This window comes from Rhinolophus sinicus, chromosome 15, assembly GCF_057876585.1.
Source record: "Rhinolophus sinicus isolate RSI-liver-muscle chromosome 15, RSI-T2T, whole genome shotgun sequence".
In the NCBI taxonomy this organism is placed as follows: domain Eukaryota; kingdom Metazoa; phylum Chordata; class Mammalia; order Chiroptera; family Rhinolophidae; genus Rhinolophus; species Rhinolophus sinicus.
The window spans coordinates 98,775,437-98,795,206 of NC_142515.1; the positions used below are offsets into that span (position 1 = coordinate 98,775,437).

General features: G+C 35.2%; 1 protein-coding gene across 6 annotated transcripts in view; it reads left to right on the forward strand.

Moving 5' to 3' along the window:
• The window catches only part of CLCN3 (Cl-/H+ antiporter 3), a 75,495-nt gene that overhangs the window by 41,693 nt on the left and 14,032 nt on the right, over positions 1–19,770 (forward strand). For all 6 annotated transcript variants that reach the window (XM_074338311.2, XM_074338312.2, XM_074338309.2 and 3 more), the window contains 8 exons: positions 160–259; positions 2,168–2,355; positions 3,241–3,363; positions 4,524–4,730; positions 7,594–7,674; positions 8,969–9,514; positions 12,146–12,332; positions 15,124–15,522. In XM_074338311.2, the coding sequence (XP_074194412.1) occupies positions 160–259; positions 2,168–2,355; positions 3,241–3,363; positions 4,524–4,730; positions 7,594–7,674; positions 8,969–9,514; positions 12,146–12,332; positions 15,124–15,522 (1,831 nt within the window). The remainder of the gene's footprint in view (positions 1–159; positions 260–2,167; positions 2,356–3,240; positions 3,364–4,523; positions 4,731–7,593; positions 7,675–8,968; positions 9,515–12,145; positions 12,333–15,123; positions 15,523–19,770) is intronic.

Sequence of the window (19,770 nt, forward strand, 5' to 3'; positions counted from 1 at the left end):
ATAGCAACTGATAGTGGTTTTGCCCCAAACTCACCTTTCCCATTATTTAGTTTAGAAAGTACTGTCCGGTGTATAGTAACTGAGAAAAATTGTTAGATTCTAGAATTGTGGCTTCTATTTATAGTTTGAAAAATGAAGCATAAACATTTCTAATTTCAGATCAACAGCAAAAAGAAAGAATCAGCATGGGAAATGACCAAAAGTTTGTATGATGCGTGGTCAGGATGGCTAGTAGTAACACTGACAGGATTGGCATCAGGTAAAGAAAAATGTTACTGCAATCAATCATTTTCTGGTTAATAGAACAATAACTAGTTCTCCCCTCCTTCCCACAGTTTTCTTTTTAGGTACTGTTTGATTTTTGAAAGCATTTTTCTTGTTTCTTCAAAAACTTTTTAAATATAAGACTAGAAGGCAGGAGACCTCCGAATGTAGTCTTGGCTCTGTCACTTTAAGTGTCTATCCATTTTTTTTTTTTTTTACTGTAATTAGTGATGTATTTGATTTATTATTTCCATCTTACTTGTTTTTAAATTTTTTAAATAAATTTATTTATTTTTAATTAGTTTCAGGTGCACAAGACAAAGCAAAACTTAGACGTTTATCATTTACATCCCTCACACTGTGTGAACCCCCCTCCCCCAATCCACTATCCCTCTGTACATTCCCCAAATTAATTTTCAAACCCCCATGACCATCTTGTGGTTACCGACTATTTTTCAAAAACCTCTCACCTTCCCCTTATCCCCACCCCCCCGCCCCTCTAGCAACCCTCAGTTTTTCCTCTATGTCTCCAAAACTGTCTCTGATTAGTTCATTCACTTATTCTTTTCTTTAGATTCCGCATATAAGTGAGATCATATGGTATTTGTCTTTCTCTTTCTGACTTATTTCACTTAACATATTGTTCTCTAGGTCCATCCATGTTGTTGCAAATGGTAAGATTTCTTTCTTCTTTATGGCTGCGTAATACTCCATTGTATAAATGTACCACAGTTTCTTAATCCAGTCATCTACAAACTTTCTGGGCTCAGTTTCTATATCTGTAAAGTACATGGTTTGGACCAGATGATCAATAAGTATCTTTTAATGTTAACATCATAATAAATAGCTAATATATATTGAGCGCTCCCTGTGTGTCATGGACTGTTCTAAAAGTTTTACGTGTATATAAACCACATGGCGGTCCTGTAGTATATGTGCTGTTATCACCATTTTACAGATGAGGGGACTGGAGCACAGAGAGGTTAAGCCACTTGGCTAATGTCACACAGCTAGGAAGTGGCCAAGCAAACATGTCAGTTCAGGCAGTTTAGCTCAAGAGCCTACACTTTTAACCACTGTGATGGAGAGTGCCCACAAAGTCCCTATGTGTGAGATTTTAAGAAATAACACTGAAGATCTGAAAACAGACATTAAGGACTATTTTAATGACTTTCAGCTTCCACCATGGGATATTATGTCCAGAAGAACATGAGGAAAATTAAAATTTTTTATGGAGAATAGAGGGAAATACTCTAATGGGCATGTACGAGAACTTAGTGGCCACTGTGTTTGTGACTCATTGATCTTTTTATATGATGAGAAGGACCTAGGTTTTGACCATAAAGTTCGTTATTTTTTGTATTCTGTCAGTAAAATGATCTTGATATATTTGATTTTTTGTTACTTAAGGAAAAAAATGAAAATCTATCACAGTAATTCATTAACGCTATGAGTTTTACTAATTATTTCTAATGGCATTAAATTTTAATGAGATGGAGATCCTTTGTAAATTTGATAATTAAGTCTTGGGTTGAAGTGCACTAGTAAAAACTCTGACTTCAATAACCAGATTTGTGAACCTCCTGCCAAGTAGCTGTCTTTTGAAGATGTTTTAGTATCTTTTAGACACCTTTTTTTAAATTCACAATTAATTTGAACGATGTAACTAGTTTTAATTTCAAACAAAGAATGACAGTTTCATTTTAAAGAAAATTCTATTTACAGTTTTTAAAAAGTAATATAAATTCATTGATAACTAAGATTTGAAAATCTTAAATTCTTATGTATTCCCTATGTGACCCTTTATTTATAGGAAGTCCCCTGCTTTTCTTGGCTCTTTTAACTTGATAGTTCTTCCCCAAAATGGACTTAATTTTTTACCACCTCCACCATGTTTTTATAGGGGCGTTAGCTGGGTTAATAGACATCGCTGCCGATTGGATGACTGACCTGAAGGAAGGCATTTGCCTTAGTGCTCTGTGGTACAACCATGAGCAGTGCTGCTGGGGGTCTGATGAAACTACATTTGAAGAGAGGGATAAATGTCCACAGTGGAAAACATGGGCAGAATTAATCATAGGTCAAGCAGAGGTAAGTCTTGCTTTGTCTCAAGAGGAATTAATGATTGATATGGTGAAATGAGTCTCCAGATTATTTAATGATAGAATTAATGGCATATTAGATAATTGCAACCTTAATTAAAGGAAAAAATAAATGTAATAGGATAGAATGGATAATGTGAGAATCCCTTGCAGCAAGTAAAATATACGTATTGTTTCAAGATGCTTTTGTATTAATTAGATAGTCACATCCAAGTCTCATGGATGGTGACATAAAATGTAATTCTTATTGTAGAAAAGAAGTACAATAGGATCTGTGAAACCACAGAAGGTTATTATGAAGTCAAGTTATTAAAACTGTTTAACGTACTACATTGCGAATAAACAGGAAGTATGAATTAATCAAAAAATTGAGTAAAATAAGCCTTCTTACTGGAGTTATCCAGAGATTTTTTTTTTCTTCATGGAATTACGGTATTGAAATGTTTATTTTACTATTCTTGATCTATAATGAACATTTTAGAAATTAGAATTATTATATAATATATGGAACATTATATAATATATAGAATATGTATAATACAATATCAGAATATTATATAAATTACCTGATCATTTGTGGATACATGTTCAAAATTTTGTAATAGCTGAATTTTAGAGATTGAAGTATATGTAACTGAGATTCTGGAAAACAAGACTTTAGGGATCAGGAAAAAATTAGAAAAAACATTAAATAGATTAAGGCTCCTTGGTATGTATACAAATGTGTCTTTGGATTCTACTTAGTTTGTTCATGTAAAGCTTTTATTATTGCAGTAAACCAAGAGCTTTAACAAGTTTTACCAAAGTTTCTTATGAGGCAAACACTTGCATTAGAGGTAAGTTAAATTCATACTATTGAACAATTTGCTTTTAGGGTCCTGGTTCTTACATCATGAATTATATATTGTACATCTTCTGGGCGTTGAGTTTTGCCTTTCTTGCCGTTTCCCTGGTAAAGGTGTTTGCTCCATACGCCTGTGGCTCTGGAATTCCGGAGGTAAGCCTTACAACATTTAGTATCATTAAACATTCAGTAATTGTTATGGTGCTTATCGTTTTGCCTTGGGGGAAGAAAGTGGTTGTTTTTTTGGAGAAATGGTTTATTTGTAAGATGCAAAGGAAAAGTTAAAATATGTAAACTTATTGTAAACATCCTTGAAAGAAATTCTTCCCTGTAGTCATTTCATTATCTGCTGTGGAGATTGATTTTTTTGTTTTTTTTTCCTCACCACTAATTTAGCACATTACTAAACAAGTATTAGAAGAGTTAGTTAAACCTCAAGAACCTGGCAAAATATCTTGAGACCTAAAGTTCTTTGATGGATTAGTTGATGTTTTACAGTTGTGAGACTGATTTGAATACGTTCATTCTCGTTCTGTACCTATCTTTTAATTAGATAAGTTAATAAATCTTGACTTTGGAAGATAATACGTATAACTGTTTTATACTTTAAGATAAACATTTGATTCAGAGTGGGTCAATAGTGTGCACTTTTGGGTTTTAATGTTTACAAATAATAAAGGAGAATATACTTAGAATTGAATGTGATGTTAACTCGTTGCTTGACCCTTTTTCTTTTTGTTTTAAGTAAGTTACCAGCTTTTCCTAGTGCATTTCTTTTCAAATCTAAATTGTAGTGATTTTTATAGCTGTATTAATTAAGACTACTTTAATAAGGAGCAATATCATGCAGTATTTAGCAGTTGCCACTCATCCTTCTTGATACATAGGAAAATATTACATATAATTGCAGTATTCTGAGAAGGCATATCTCTGTTTCTGATACAGCATGTCTGAAATGTATCTAACGATATTATATTTCTACAACAGAAATATTTAAATTCACCTTTATGTGATTGTATAATTATAACCCTTGTATTAAGTTTATATTCCCTTTAACGTGGCCAGATATTTTAGTTTTGTTTGTGAGATAGGGTTGCTTTCTATCCTTTGCTTGGGACAAGAATTAGAATATGCTAATAGGTTTGTTATACGTAGCATATGAGTTAAAGCTTTTGAAAAATTAATTGTGAATTGTTCCATAGTCCACCGAAATTTACAAGTTTTGTTGTGTAAAACAAGAGGATAATTTCAGTTAGTTAAGTTCTCATATTTGTTAAAGGAAATTTTAAACTTCCTTAATCTTTCCTTTATAGATTAAAACTATTTTGAGTGGATTCATCATCAGAGGCTACTTGGGAAAATGGACTTTAATGATTAAAACCATCACATTAGTACTGGCTGTGGCATCAGGTTTGAGTTTAGGAAAGGAAGGTCCCCTGGTACATGTTGCCTGTTGCTGTGGAAATATCTTTTCCTACCTCTTTCCAAAGTATAGCACAAACGAAGCTAAAAAAAGAGAGGTAAGTGTCTTTTGTAATTTGACATATACGTATCTGTTACATAGACGTATCAGTGAAGAATTTCCTAGTGTAAAGATAACATTTTACTCTACTTTTTGGATAAATTCTTTATTCAGATGAAAAATTTAATGTGAAAATTGTGCTGCTTTTCCTTTTTCTGAATAATTACTAATGCCTTTCTAGAATCCATCCTCAGTGCTGCTCAGTTACTTGTATATGTCAGAGAAGTTTTAGGTAGACTACCTGGTGATCATTGGTTTCAGTTGAATTCCACAGAGGTCTTTCCGTTTGTTTTTGCCTTACACCTCCCCTCCTCTAAAGTGTTTCCCAAATACAACATTATTTTTACTTTTATTCTCACCATCAATATTTCACCAGGGTTGGGAAATCTTAACAGCTGTGTTTTCCTCTGGAGGAAGGAACCATGCAGAGTCAGTTCTCCTTCCATCACCATGTCTAATGCCAGTGGGAGTGGTGTGTCATCTGCAGAGAGGGATCGGGCACCCCAGAGAAGTTCTGAGGGTCTCCAAGACCGCCTGAGGTTTAAATCAGAGATTCACATTAAAGGGGATCTAGGAATTCCTCTTTATTCAGCTCTTTAGGGCAGTTTCTTTTACCATTTATTTCAGTCCAGCCTAAGATCGTCTAGGAGATCTTTTAACTTTATATATTATAGTTTCCCGGATGTTTCTAGATTGCTTGGGATATTTTTTTTAGAAGGCAAGTAAGCTCTTGAGATCTTCTGTGTTAGCTCTAGACTTTGGAGGCCCAATAATCCCCTCCTGTTTTCCCAATCTAATCTTCAGCCTTAGATGGTACACAGCTCTTTGAATTTTTAAGGTATATTTTTATATCACATTAACTATTGAGAATTCAGGGGTCCCTGGTCCTAAGATGGGACCTTTCATCCTGTTGTTTTTTTACAATACAATGAAAAAGTAGAATTTTTTTTTTTATCAAACTATTTAATTCCTTGATTGAAATAATTCTAATTTTTCTTAATGTTAGCACCAAAGCACTGTCATTTCAAAAGTGGAACACTCCAGAGTATCATTGTTTTATCTCTGAATGATAATTGTGATGCCAGTACAACCCTATATATAACAAAAATAACTAACCTTATTGATAACTTAATATGTATCTGGTTCTGTGGCAAGAACTTTACTTGCATTTTAAAATTTAATTCCACAAAAATCTTATTTTAAGTTTGCAATATAATCCTCATTTAAAGAGGAAAGTAGAGCTTAAAGTGGCAGACTTGCTTAAGATTGCATAGCAGACTGTCAGAGTGTGGATTAAAATTTTTCTTTAACTCGAAGGTCGATACTCTGAACTACTATACTATTATGACTGTGATTGTGTGGATTGTCTTTTTGTGTGTTAAAACAAAACCTAAAATGGCAAGTTAGTGGCTAAGATGGAAAAATAGCAATTGTCTCCTTAGTTCAATTTCTTTACTTGCTATTGTACCTTGACATTTTGGGGATAAGATTCTTATTTATTCATTGTAAGTGAAAAAATATAAATTATTAGAATATGTTATTGAAATTAAATTTACCTAAATTTTAATGAACACACTATGATGATTAGTAAGGTTTATGACATTAATTTTATTCTGTCACCTTAGTATATAAATGTCTAGACTTTACTTGTTAGTCGAAAGCATTAATGCGTCATAGTTTGGCTTTCTTCCTATGCCCACTTCCTTGACATTTTAAAAATTGATTCTTAGATACTTAGAAAACAGATTAAAATGTGTGTGAGTTATAGGTACATGGGTGTTAGCTTGATTGTAAAATTCTGTTAAATGTAGAATCAGATAATTCTGTTAAACGTGTTGTCTACAATCCTAGTAGTGGAAAACAAAACAAAATAATAAGTTAGACTGCCCCCAAATAGGCAGTCTGCATTCTGAAAGCCAGATACTATTTAATTAAAATAAATATTTGTTTATTTTTAGTTTACCAAATGGCAGTCTTACTATGTAGTTTGTGCTCTTAACCACTTATAATTTAATTTTGATTTCTAATTTCTCTTTCAGAAATGTAAAAATTGAACATTTGAGGAAATGTTTTCATAGCCTCAGACATTTATTGGAGTAAAATTGTGAAAGGAATAAAGACTCTTAGAAAAGTACAAATAAATGCCCAGTGAACTTATATGTGTAGTTGGCTTCACACTGGCGGGAAGTGGGCAATATCCCAGTGACAGACTAGGGAGTTGGAAAGAGGATCCGTTACTATATGTGTTGGTGGATTGTTCTCTTCCTTGAACTTGATTGTTCAGGATTCTGGTTGGAGAGACTGCATCATAAGGGGGAGCCTTTTGGCACTTGAGGCTCCCCATATTGGCAGTGCCAGTATTTTTGGAGGACTTAGGGTGAACATACAGGGAAACTCAATAGGTTTTAAGTTTCCTGGATATTTTACTAGGATTTGGAATAGAGTAGTTATTAATGATGATGCAGTTAGCTCTAAAATCTGAAGAAATAATATCTAATTTAAAAATAAGCAAACAACTCTCCCCTCACATCCCAGTCAGTGCTCTCTCCAATGGTCTTCACAAATAAACAGCTTGAAAATTGGCAGTATTCATTTCCTCGCCTTCTTTACATCCCATTTACATTAGTATATCTCGCACGGATGTTTTTGACTAAATACTGAATATATGAATGACCTTTCAATTGAAGCAAAAGAGAAAAATAAAATTTTTGAAGAAATAAATATTTGCCCTTGGGGAGGAGAAGGACATGTGAGTTAAATTCAGAAGAGGCATTTTGAAAATTTAGAGTAGTGTGCAATTTTTATTTAGTATATTTGTGAATTTATAAGAACATACGAAATAAGCTATATCCTCTTTTTAGGTACTATCAGCTGCCTCGGCTGCAGGTGTTTCTGTAGCTTTTGGTGCACCGATCGGAGGAGTTCTTTTTAGCCTGGAAGAGGTAGGTTAAAAAAAGGAAAAAAGTACAGTAATTAAAATGTGTAATTGCAAATCTATTTTGGCATACTTTCCAGTTTTATAGCTATTGTAATATTAATATATGTAGATTTTGTCTTTAAATTTTCAAATTTACTTTCATAGTTATTTTTTACTCTTATACTATAAGAGTGTACTATACTATAGTATACTATATATGTTCTTAACCTTGAGAAAATATTTTTAAAAATATTATTCATGTATAAACATTAGTGATTATTTAAAATTTAACTTTGAGTTATTTAAAAGTAAGCAGATAGGAATTTGACTTAATAGAAAATGTTTAAAACAATGTATCCCTATTAACTGAAATATAGCCTATGCTTTTTTTTTAATTACAGTTTATTGGGGTGACAATTGATAGTAAAGTTACATAGGTTTCAGGTTAACAATTCTGTAAATCATGATCTAGATATCACACAGTGTGTTCATCACCCAGAGTCAGTTCTCCTTCCATCACCATATATTTGATCCCCTTTACCCTCATCTACCACCCCCCTCCCTCCTTACCTGCTGGTAACCACTAAACTATTGTCTGTGTCTATGAGTTTTTGTTTCTTCATTTGTTTGTCTTGTTCATTTGTTTTCAGTTTTATATACCACATATCAGTGAAATCATAAACTTAATGGTAACCATTCAAAAAAATCCAGAACTGATATATGTAATATTTAAAAATTTTTCATTCCTAGATGGTCTTTGTAAGTTTTTCTTATTTGATTATTTCTGTTCCACTTAATGTTTAAGGAGATAATTTTAGTTGCTTCAGTGAAATATGTTGTTTTTGTCTTCATTTTGGTCCTTAAGAATTTTTATACATTTACACAAAAATATGACTAGGAATATTTTAAAATTAACTTTTCTTTTCCTGTTGTTTGTGTTCTATGCTTGTTTTTTCTATTTTCTAATATAGAAGAAGTAAATTAAATATGAGCTAACATGAGATGATGGCAGTACATTTATTCTATGATTGAATTGGAGGGGGAAATCATTTTGAAAATAAAACAATGCTAGGTATTTTAAATAATTATTAGACATTTATGACCAGTTGATATTGTGAATGTAAAATGATGTGATAATCAAAGTTAATAAAGCATCAATTATTTTTCTTACCACAGTAAAATCCGTTATATGTAAATTCTAGCTGCAGCAAAATTTAGAGCTATGTTATTTACCATTCAACTTATAACTATTATAACATATCAGAAACATCTTGTAAAATTGTAGCATTAATTTTCTTTCTTTTCCTTTTTTTTCTTAGGTTAGCTATTATTTTCCTCTTAAAACTTTATGGAGATCATTTTTTGCTGCGTTAGTGGCTGCGTTTGTTTTGAGATCCATTAATCCATTTGGTAATAGCCGTCTGGTCCTTTTTTACGTGGAGTATCATACACCATGGTACCTTTTCGAACTATTCCCTTTTATTCTCCTCGGGGTATTTGGAGGGCTTTGGGGAGCCTTTTTCATTAGGGCAAATATTGCCTGGTGTCGTCGACGCAAATCCACCAAATTTGGAAAGTATCCCGTTCTGGAAGTCATCATTGTTGCAGCCATTACCGCTGTGATCGCCTTCCCTAATCCCTATACTAGGCTCAACACCAGTGAACTGATTAAAGAGCTTTTTACAGACTGTGGGCCCCTGGAATCCTCTTCTCTCTGTGACTACAGAAATGACATGAATGCCAGTAAGATTGTCGATGATATTCCTGATCGTCCAGCAGGCCTTGGAGTGTATTCAGCTATCTGGCAGTTATGCTTAGCACTCATATTTAAAATCATAATGACAGTATTCACTTTTGGTATCAAGGTAAGTGCTAATGTGGGATGACATTTATGTAATCTTGGCATGTTTCAAACTTGTATGTAGAATGAGACGTGAAGTTTTTATCTAAAGGTGGTTTCGTAAACGTAGGCTGAAAAGTTTTTATGTTTTGGGTTTAATTTTCAGTAATGAAAAAAACAATTCCTTAGGGCATATTGTTGAGTGTGGTATCTGTTACTGTGTAGCAAATTACTCCAAAACGTCACATCTTAACATAACTGATTTTGCTCTTGATATTGGTCAGTGGTTGGGGAAGTACTTAGCTGGGCTTGTTTAGTTTGTGGTCTTTCACACAGTTGTCATCAGACATGATGACATTTGTCTGGCACCTGGGCTGAGAAGATCCAGACAACTGGAGCTGGAATATCTGGGCTCTTGGAACATCTGCCTCTCTCTAGATGTTTTTTTTTCCCAGCATGATGGCCTCAGGATAGTTAGATTTCTTCCATGGTAGCTCAGGATTCCAACTGCAAGTGTCCCAAGAGGCCTGTTCGTAATCTAGCCACAGAAGTCAGCCAGTATGCCTTCTGTCGCATTCTCTTTGGCTACGCAGTCACTAAGGCCTGGGGGAGGGACATACACTCACCTCTTAGTGGGGTGCATGCTTCAAAACCATTTATATTAGTTTCCTATTGCGGCTAGAATAAATTGCCACAAACATAGTGGTTTAAAATCACTCAAATTTATTATAATTGTGGACATCAGAAGTCCAAAATGGGTCTCACTGAGCTGACATGAAGGTTTTCACAAGGATCTATGGAGGTTCTAAGGGTAAGTCCTTTCTTTTGGGCCTTTTCCAGCCTGCTAGAGGCTGCCCACATGCCTTGGCTCACGGGCACCCTTCTTCCATCTTTAAAGCCAGCAATGGCTTGTCAAGTCTTTCTTTTATCTCATCATTCCGACAGTAACTCTTCCAAATCCTTCTTCCACATTTAAAACACTTTTATTATTAATTACTTTCAGCCCAACCAGATGTAACCCAGGATAATTTCCTGTTTGAAGGTCAGTTGGTTAACAATCTTAATTCCCCCTTGCCATGTAACATTACGAATTCACAGGAATAGGATATCCATATCTTTGGGGAGCCATTATTCTGCCTTACCGTATCCCTACAGGGTGTTAGCTTGAAAGAGCACTGCAGACTCAAGAATTAAATTGCTCGGCCCATGAACACGATGCCTTTTTCCATCAGGGATTTAAGGCTGTGTTGCTTCCTTTGAACTTACAAAAGTAACAATAACATTCATTAATTGGCGATTTGCCAGTAAATATAGTTCTGTTATATGACTGTCAGCGATGTATCTGGGCAATCAGATGTCAGCTAATCATTGTTCTTTAAAATATTGCACATATAGTTCATATAATATTTAACGTTCCCTAGTGATAGTGTGCATTCATGAATGTATATATTATGTGGAATAACAATTTCAACAAAATTGGAGTGGTTTTGAAATATGGTCTCTTCTGTTGTCCTCCATGTTTAGTCCACTGAGTATCAGAGTTAAATAATAGAAAAACCTTGAAATTTTACTTTTTTTTTTTTTCCTTAGAGAATGAAGTTAAAGGAGTTGTTAAAGCTCCCATTTCTAGAGTAAGCTGATTGTCTATAAATCCCAACTGTCTCACCCTCAGTTGATACAGGAAGCGGGAGAGAATTAGCAGGCCTTTTTTAAGTCCCCATCACCCTGCACTCGGGCTGAAGGATCCTGACAGGCAGGAGAGCATGAAACATACTTTGATCACTTCTATTTGGATATCCATTTAATGATCCTGATACACTCTTCAGTATGCCATCACTGTGCTTGGCTTGTTTCATTTCCAGAACAGTTTAGAGCTGTTGGTCTTTTAATAGTTTGTAAATGATCTTCTATAAGGTGCTTACTATTCCTGTCACCCTCATTAAATTTGATTGATAAATATTTTTTTCCTTTTAATTCATATAAATTAAATTTATATATATATATTTAGTGTTTTATATATATAAATACACATATTTATATAATACACATATTTATATTATGTATATATAAATACATATATAAATATATATATAAACTAAATATGTATATATATAAATTTAATTCATATGAATTAATATATATATAAATAAAACCACCTAAAAAACATCGGGGGGAACCTTTTGAGATTGCCCACTTTACATTCCTCTTTGAAGAGGAATGGTATGTGCTATTTCTATCATTTGATAAACAACAAATATGTAGGAAGGAGATAATCTTAGAATACCAGACAGTACTTCAAGCTGAATTGATTCAAAGTTATGAGAAATGCTTTGCACTGTCCTTTTACTCCCCACATTTCCACATGGACTGAGGAAAATTTTGTTAAGGACTGTCATTAAGGCACCCCTGAGCTAAAGGATAAATAACCCTTGGGTTGTTTTCTCTTTGGCCTAGAGAATGTGGTTTGTTACTTTGTAAGTGGATTAATGAAATTGTTAGGATGCTGTTATAACAAGATTTTGCTCGTTTTATTTGTACTAGGATTTTGCTTTGTAAATGTGAAAAGAAAAACGTTAGAAAGAAATCCATAGAAGGTAGGTTTAAAGCATGTAAGTCGAGGGTCTCTGCCTCATTAGACATTCTGTTTTTGTTACAGGTTCCCTCGGGCTTGTTCATCCCCAGCATGGCCATTGGAGCGATTGCAGGAAGGATTGTGGGGATTGCGGTGGAGCAGCTTGCGTATTACCACCACGACTGGTTTATCTTTAAGGAGTGGTGTGAGGTTGGGGCTGACTGCATTACCCCCGGCCTCTATGCCATGGTCGGTGCTGCTGCATGCTTAGGTAATGCCGCTGTGTCTGCATGCTGGAGAACCTGGGAGAAAAAGAGTGGGTGAGAGAGTGCTCATGCTTCATTGGTAGGGGGAGGAGGAGGGTACAGGACACAGAAAGAGATCATTTGAACAGAAATGAAACAAAACCACTATTATATGGTACTGGTTTTCATTGTACCTGTCTCTGAACATTTGTTAATGCAAAAATTTATTGTTAGCATCTTTTTAATATCATGTAATACTTTATGACAGAAAACATCTCAGTACAATATGGGCTTAATTTGATTCCTGCCCAAGGAGAGTTTTGTTTTTTTCATTGTGAAGGACTTGATTTAACTATACCACTATAGCATGATCCCAAAGATTAGTATTCTAGCAAAGCTGCAGAATAGCTTTACTTGGGGTTCTGCAGTGATTTATTTTTAGCTTCAGTAGAAGAATTCTTTACCAGCCTCCGTCCTTCCATCTAAGGTGCAATTATAGCAAAATGAGAAAGGTAACTACTGTTTTAATGTAAAGAAAAGCAAAGTATCTGCATTAAATACTTACAACTCTATTGTCCTCTTGGGCATGAAAAAATAGTTATTTCTTTTTATATTGAAAATGTCAGCTAAAATTTGCTTATAATATTTAATAATACTTGGTATTTGGACTCATTTTTGTTCAGTACAGCAAAATTGTGTACAGTACACTTGTGTACAAGTGTCATATCAATGAAAGTGAAGTACAGGATCATTTTCACTTAGGTCGCAAGTATTTATATTACGTTCAGCGCTGTGCGAGGTGCAGTCAATGATACAAAAATAATTATAAAAGTAAGTATAAAATGTGGACCGACAATCAAATTGGGGAGACAAGAGCTATGCTGAGAAAACAGTAGTGAGCAACAGCTAATGATTATCTACAGTACTGACAGAGTCTGAAAATTGTGGGAATCTAGAGGGGAAAAAAATCTGAAACAGTTCAGGTAGGGTAGAACATGAGCTTTACTTTACAAGATTAAGAGAATTTAAAGGAGAGGACTTCGCTGAAGTCAAGACAAAGAAATCAGGATATGAATAGGTTTAGCATTCATGGGATGTTGAAGAAACTGACCATGTTGAAGTAGAGAGTGGATTTTGGATAATTTAAGAAACAAAGTTGGATTGGTGAGAGAGCCAGATTAGGAGAAGGATGTTAGGGTGAATTTGTATTTGGAATTGGTCAGATCTGTGACAGTTGTGGCTTCACAATTTTTAGCTAAATGACTGGAAGAGTTCCTTGACTTTTATTTATTTTTTCTTTTGATCTTTGAAATGGAAATAATAACTACTTATCTCCTACACTTATTTTGGGATCATATAAAATAACATGTATATAAGCTGTTAGCATCATGCCTGATAAAATAAGAAGTGCTTAGTTAAAAAGTAATTTTAAAAAGGCCTTTGTAAGCTGACGAGAACATGTCTGGCATAGTGTATACAAGGAACACATAGTAGGTTTTTTTAAGTTAAAAAACAAAGAGGTTGGTTTTAAGCTTAATATAGTATGAACTGGCGAGTCCTGGTAGGTTTTTGAGCAAAGGAGCAACATGGTGAAAGTATTAACTTAGGAAAGATTAACCTGGTGGTGAGGCTTAGAAAACGTATTAAAGGTCATGGGGCCTGGAGTCAAGGAGGTGAGATAAAATGGTATTAAAATTAAGGAACAAAGTCTTGAGGGTCTGGACTAAGTTGATAATAGTGAGAATAAGTTCACTTACTCTCACTATTCCCATGGGACCCCATGGGACGGGACCCATGGATAGATATTTTGTAGAGCAAATCAAGTAGGACGGGGTGAGAGTCTAGATGTTAGAATAAAGTAAAGGGGTGAACTGAGAATGATGACAAACTGGGTTGTCAGGAAGAATGAGGTGCCCAGTGTTGGGGTCAGGGAAGCTGGAATGGGGAGCTCTTTGGGGAAGAAGAGCAGTTTGGTTGTAGGTGTGTGGCGTTTTCTGTGACAGTGATCATCTGACGTCTTTCTACAGGACAGTGAGACAAGCACAACGATGAGATAAGGCTTGCATGGTTGGAGTCATGGGACAAATGCAACCATAGATGGAACGATGTGGGGGAGGCATCAGCCTAGAGACGATAGTTCAGAATGATGGTTCGGGTCAATGCGTAGATGAGTTTTCTAAGTTGGGGAATATTACACCGCTAACCTAAGTCATAAGACAGCAAAATATTTTACTTATCTTGAGAAGATTTAGAAGAGAGAAGTGTATTAAATTAATAGTCTACCCACATATGAATTTAATATGTAAATTGGTAGTAAACAAGATAGCTATGATGTGCTTTACCAAAATTCCCTAATAATTAATCGTAAGCGTTTAGAAGGGTGAAATTATGTCTGCTATTGCAGTAAATCAAAATGGCAAACTTGTTTTAGTTGGTCAGCTGTGATTTTTTTTTTTTTTTATATGAAGCAACAGGTCTTCCACCATGTTTCCCCGAAAATAAGACCTAACCGGAAAATAAGCCCTGGCGTGATTTTTCAGGATGACATCCCCTGAACATAAGCCCTGATGCGTCTTTTGGAGCAAACCTTAATATAGGAGTTGGTCTTATTTTCAGGGAAACACGGTATGTCATAAACAAAGGCGATTGGTATTTTTCTAGATCTTATTAAAATAGTGATAATTGTCCAAAGATTAGTTTTTGATGACAATCGTTTTCACTAAGTTCTATTTACAAGTTGTTTTCAACTGCCCAGTGCAAAAATTCAACTAGCATGTATTGCTGAGGATCCTGACTGGTGATGCTTCCTTTTTTCAGGTGGCGTGACAAGGATGACTGTCTCCCTGGTGGTTATTGTTTTTGAGCTTACTGGAGGCCTGGAATATATCGTTCCCCTTATGGCTGCAGTGATGACCAGTAAATGGGTGGGAGATGCCTTTGGAAGGGAAGGCATTTATGAGGCGCACATCCGGTTAAATGGATACCCTTTCTTGGATGCAAAAGAAGAATTCACTCATACCACCCTGGCTGCTGATGTCATGAGACCTCGAAGGAATGATCCTCCCTTAGCTGTCCTGACACAGGACAATATGACGGTGGATGATATAGAAAACATGATTAATGAAACCAGCTACAATGGCTTTCCTGTTATAATGTCAAAAGAATCTCAGAGATTGGTGGGATTTGCTCTCAGAAGAGACCTGACAATTGCAATAGGTACCTTTTTAAAAAATACACACACAAGCAAACATCTCTATATCTATCAGTGTCTATATATCTAGGGAGACAGACACAGGTATATACCAGTTGGACGATTAAGTTTGTGGACTTTGCACCATGTAAGTGTACGATGGAAAGTTTGCGAACTTAATTGTCCGACTTTTCGTATAATAGATTTCTGGAAGAAAGGAAAGCAATAACATCTAATTGGTTGTGTTCGTGCGGTCAAGGCATGTATTTTATGTCCCTTAAAGTCTTATGTTTTCTAGGAAAGGAGTTTATGCTTCTGTGGATTGTTCTGCTAAATATAGTTGTATCTTTTCATTTGGCATTGTTATCAGAGATTGGGGTCAGATTCTTCTTTTCCCACTCAGATCAGCCTTGTTAAGTTGGTACTATTCCTAATAACATATAACATAAGGCCTTAGCAACTGCCGGGGCATCCAGCTAAATATACTCTTGTATTTAATAAAGTTGGCTTATTTGAATGTAAATGATTGAAAAATCCCATCTTTATCGGTCTGTTTCATATCAAATTCATAAGATTTTGCTTTTTTAGTTTTTGGATTTAGGTTTACAATATTAACTTGCAGTGTCTAGTTTAAAGTGAAAAAATCATTGAGATTTTATTTTGATCAAATGTCAGGTTGAAAAAGTGTGTAAGTCCTGTTGTATTTTGTGCTGACATTCCTGAAAATACTGTTTAAAGACATTGGCCATACTGTGTTATTTCTTGGAGATAAACTTTTTCTGAGGAGGAAGCAATTATGTTCCTACAAAATTAATGTTTCCCGTTATGTTATAGTCCTCCAGTATTGATGAAGATGCCAGTGAGGCATCTAATCCTTTTCTGCTCAGTCTGATTCCTCTCCCCCCAGCCCCAGAGGTGATAGAGGATATTGTTATCAAGCCATTTCTTTGAGCTGAAAAACGTCAAGCATTTGGCCTGTCTCCAAAGGTCACTCCTGTGACCTGTCATCTCCCTTTCTGCTTATCTCTGTGGCCATTGCAAAAGGATTGTAAAATATTTCAATTCTTGTGCCATTTAAAGAGGGAAGATTAGACAGTAGAGATGGGGAGCATTTCCCAAATCAAACCGGAAACTCGCAGTTTACAAAACCTATTAAAGCAGAAAAAACAAAACAAAAAAACAACAGAATGACAGTGAGAGAGAGAAGAAGAAAAGTGCCTACAGAGAATATCCTGTTCCGTTTAGGAAAAGGCCACAGCTCTGGAAGACTTTTTCAGAGACTAGCAATCCCACCATTCCAAGTTTTGCTTTAGGTAACAGAACAGTAGTTGCCAGAGTGGGCAGAGTATGTGGTCTGTTCAGGTGTTGTAGCTTCAAAGCCTAAATTACCATAGCTGCACCTATAGTCAGAGAAGAATTTCATTGTTTGGATTCCCATCCTTTAGGGGTTTTTTTGTTTTGTTTTTTTATTAGTTTCAGGTACACAAGACAAAGTAATACTTAGACGTTTATCATTTATATCCCTCACACTGTATGAACCCCCCCCCATCCACTATCCCTCTGACATCGCACAGAGCCATTACATTTCCACTGTCTCTATTCCTAATGCTGTACTCCGCTTCTTGTAAGTATATACATACATATATACGTATACATATAAAATTATAGTTGGCATTTATTGTTGTTCAGCTTCAGGTGTACAGTGCAGTGATCAGGCATCTACGTCATCCCTGAGGTGGTCTCCCAAATGGGACACGTGTCCATCGGATACCCTACAAAACCTTTACAACATTATTGATTACATTCCCCAAATTAATTTTCAAAACCCCTTGGCCATCTTGTGGTTACTGACTGTTTTCTAATCCCTTCACCTTCCCCCTTATCCCCACCCCCCCGCCCATCTAACAACCCTGTTTTTCCTCTATGTCTCCAAAACTGTTTCTGATTAGTTCATTCACTTATTCTTTTCTTTAGATTCCACATATAAGTGGGATCATACGGTATTTTTCTTTCTCTATATGACTTATTTCACTTAACATAATGTTCTCTAGGTCCATCCAAGTTGTGCAAATGGTAAGATTTCTTTCTTCTTTATGGCTGCGTAATACTCCATTGTATAAATGTACCACAGTTTCTTAATCTAGTCATCTACCAATGGACATTTTGGTTGTTTCCATGTCTTGGCTATTGTGTATAGTGCTGCAATAAACATAGGAGTGCATAAAGATTTTTGAATTAGAGTTTTGGATTTCTCCAGATAGATACCTAGGAGTGGATTGCTGGATCATAAGGTAGTTCCATTTTCAGATTTTTGAGATACCTCCATACTGTTTTCCGTAGTGGCTGCACCAATCTGCAATTCCACCAACAGTGCACAAGTGTTCCCTTTGCTCCACATCCGCGCCAGCACTTGTTGTTTGTTGATTTATTGATAGCCATTTTGACTGGGGTGAGGTGGTATCTCATTGTGGTTTTTATTTGCATTTCTCTGATGGTTGGTGAAGTTGAGCATTTCTTCATATGTCTGTTTGCCATCTGTATGTCCTTTTTAGAAAAATGTCTCTTAATGTCCTCTGCCCATTTTTTAATTGGGTTGTTTCTTTTTTTGGAGTTGAGTTGAGTGAGTTTTTTATAAATTTGTGATATTAACCCCTTATCAGATATATCATTGGCAAATATCTTTTTCCATTCAGTAGGATCCCTTTTTGTTTTATTGATGGTTTCCTTTGCTGTGAAAACACTTTGTAGTTTGATGTAATCCCACGTTTATTTTTTCTCTTCCCTCGCGCGAGGGGATATATCAGTAAAAATCTCACTCTGCATAATGTCTGTGAAGTTTCTTCCTATATTTTCTTCTAGGAATTTTATGGTTTCAGATCTTACATTTAAGTCTTTAAGCCATTTTGAATTTATTTTTGTATAGTGTAAGGCGGTGGTCCAGCTTCATTTTTTTTCCTGTGTCTGTACAGGTTTTCCAGCCCCATTTATTGAGTAGACTGTCTTTACCCCACCGTACATTCTTGCTTCCATTGTCGTAGATTAAATGGCCATATAGGCATGGATTTATTTCTGGACTCTCTATTCTGTTCCATTGATCGATGTGTCTGTTTTTATGCCAGTACCATGCTGTTTTGATTACTGTAGCCTTGTAGTATAATTTGATGTCAGGTATTGTTATACCTCCCACTTTGTTCTTATTTCTCAAGATTGCTGAGGCTATCCGGGGTCTTTTATGGTCCCATATAAATTTTATGATTATATGTTCAATTTCTGTGAAAAACGTCGTTGGTAGTTTGATAGGAATTGCGTTGAATATGTTATATTGCCTTAGGCAGTATGGACATTTTAACTATATTAATTCTCCCTATCCATGAACATGGTATGTGTTTCCATCTATTTGTATCTTCTTTCATTTCCTTCTTCAGTGTCTTATAATTTTCTGAGTACAGATCTTTTACTTCTTTGGTTAAGTTTATTCCCAGGTATTTTATAGTTTTTGGAGCAATTGTAAATGGGATTGTTTTTTAATTTCTCCTTCTGATGTTTTATTATTGGTATATACAAATGCAACTGATTTCTGAATATTAATTTTGTATCCTGCTACTTTACTAAATTCATCTATCAGCTCTAATAGTTTCTTGGTGGAGTCTTTAGGGTTCTCCATATATAGTATCATGTCGTCTGCATATAATGACAGTTTTACTTCCTCCTTACTGGATGCCTTTTATTTCTTTTTCTTGTCTGATTGCTGTGGCTAGAACTTCCAGCACTATGTTGAATAGAAGTGGAGAAAGTGGGCAACCTTGCCTTGTTCCTGATCTTAAGGGGAATGGTTTTACCTTTTCCCCATTGAGTATGATGTTAGCTGTGGGTTTATCATATATGGCCTTTATTATGTTGAGATATGATCCCTCTATTCCCACTTTCTTAAGGGTTTTTATCATAAATGGCTGCTGGATTTTATCAAATGCTTTTTCTGCATCTATTGATATGATTGTGTGATTTTTATTTTTCATTTTGTTAATGTGGTGTGTCACATTAATTGATTTGCGGATGTTGAACCACCTTGCATACCAGTGATGAATCCCACTTGATCATGGTGTATGATCTTTTTAATGTATTGCTGAATTCTGTTCGCTAATATTTTGTTGAGGATTTTTGCATCTATATTCATTAGAGATATCGGCCTGTAGTTTTCTTTTTTTGTGGTGTCTTTGTCTGATTTTGGGATCAGGGTGATAGTGACTTCGTAAAGAGTGTTTGGGAGCCTTCAT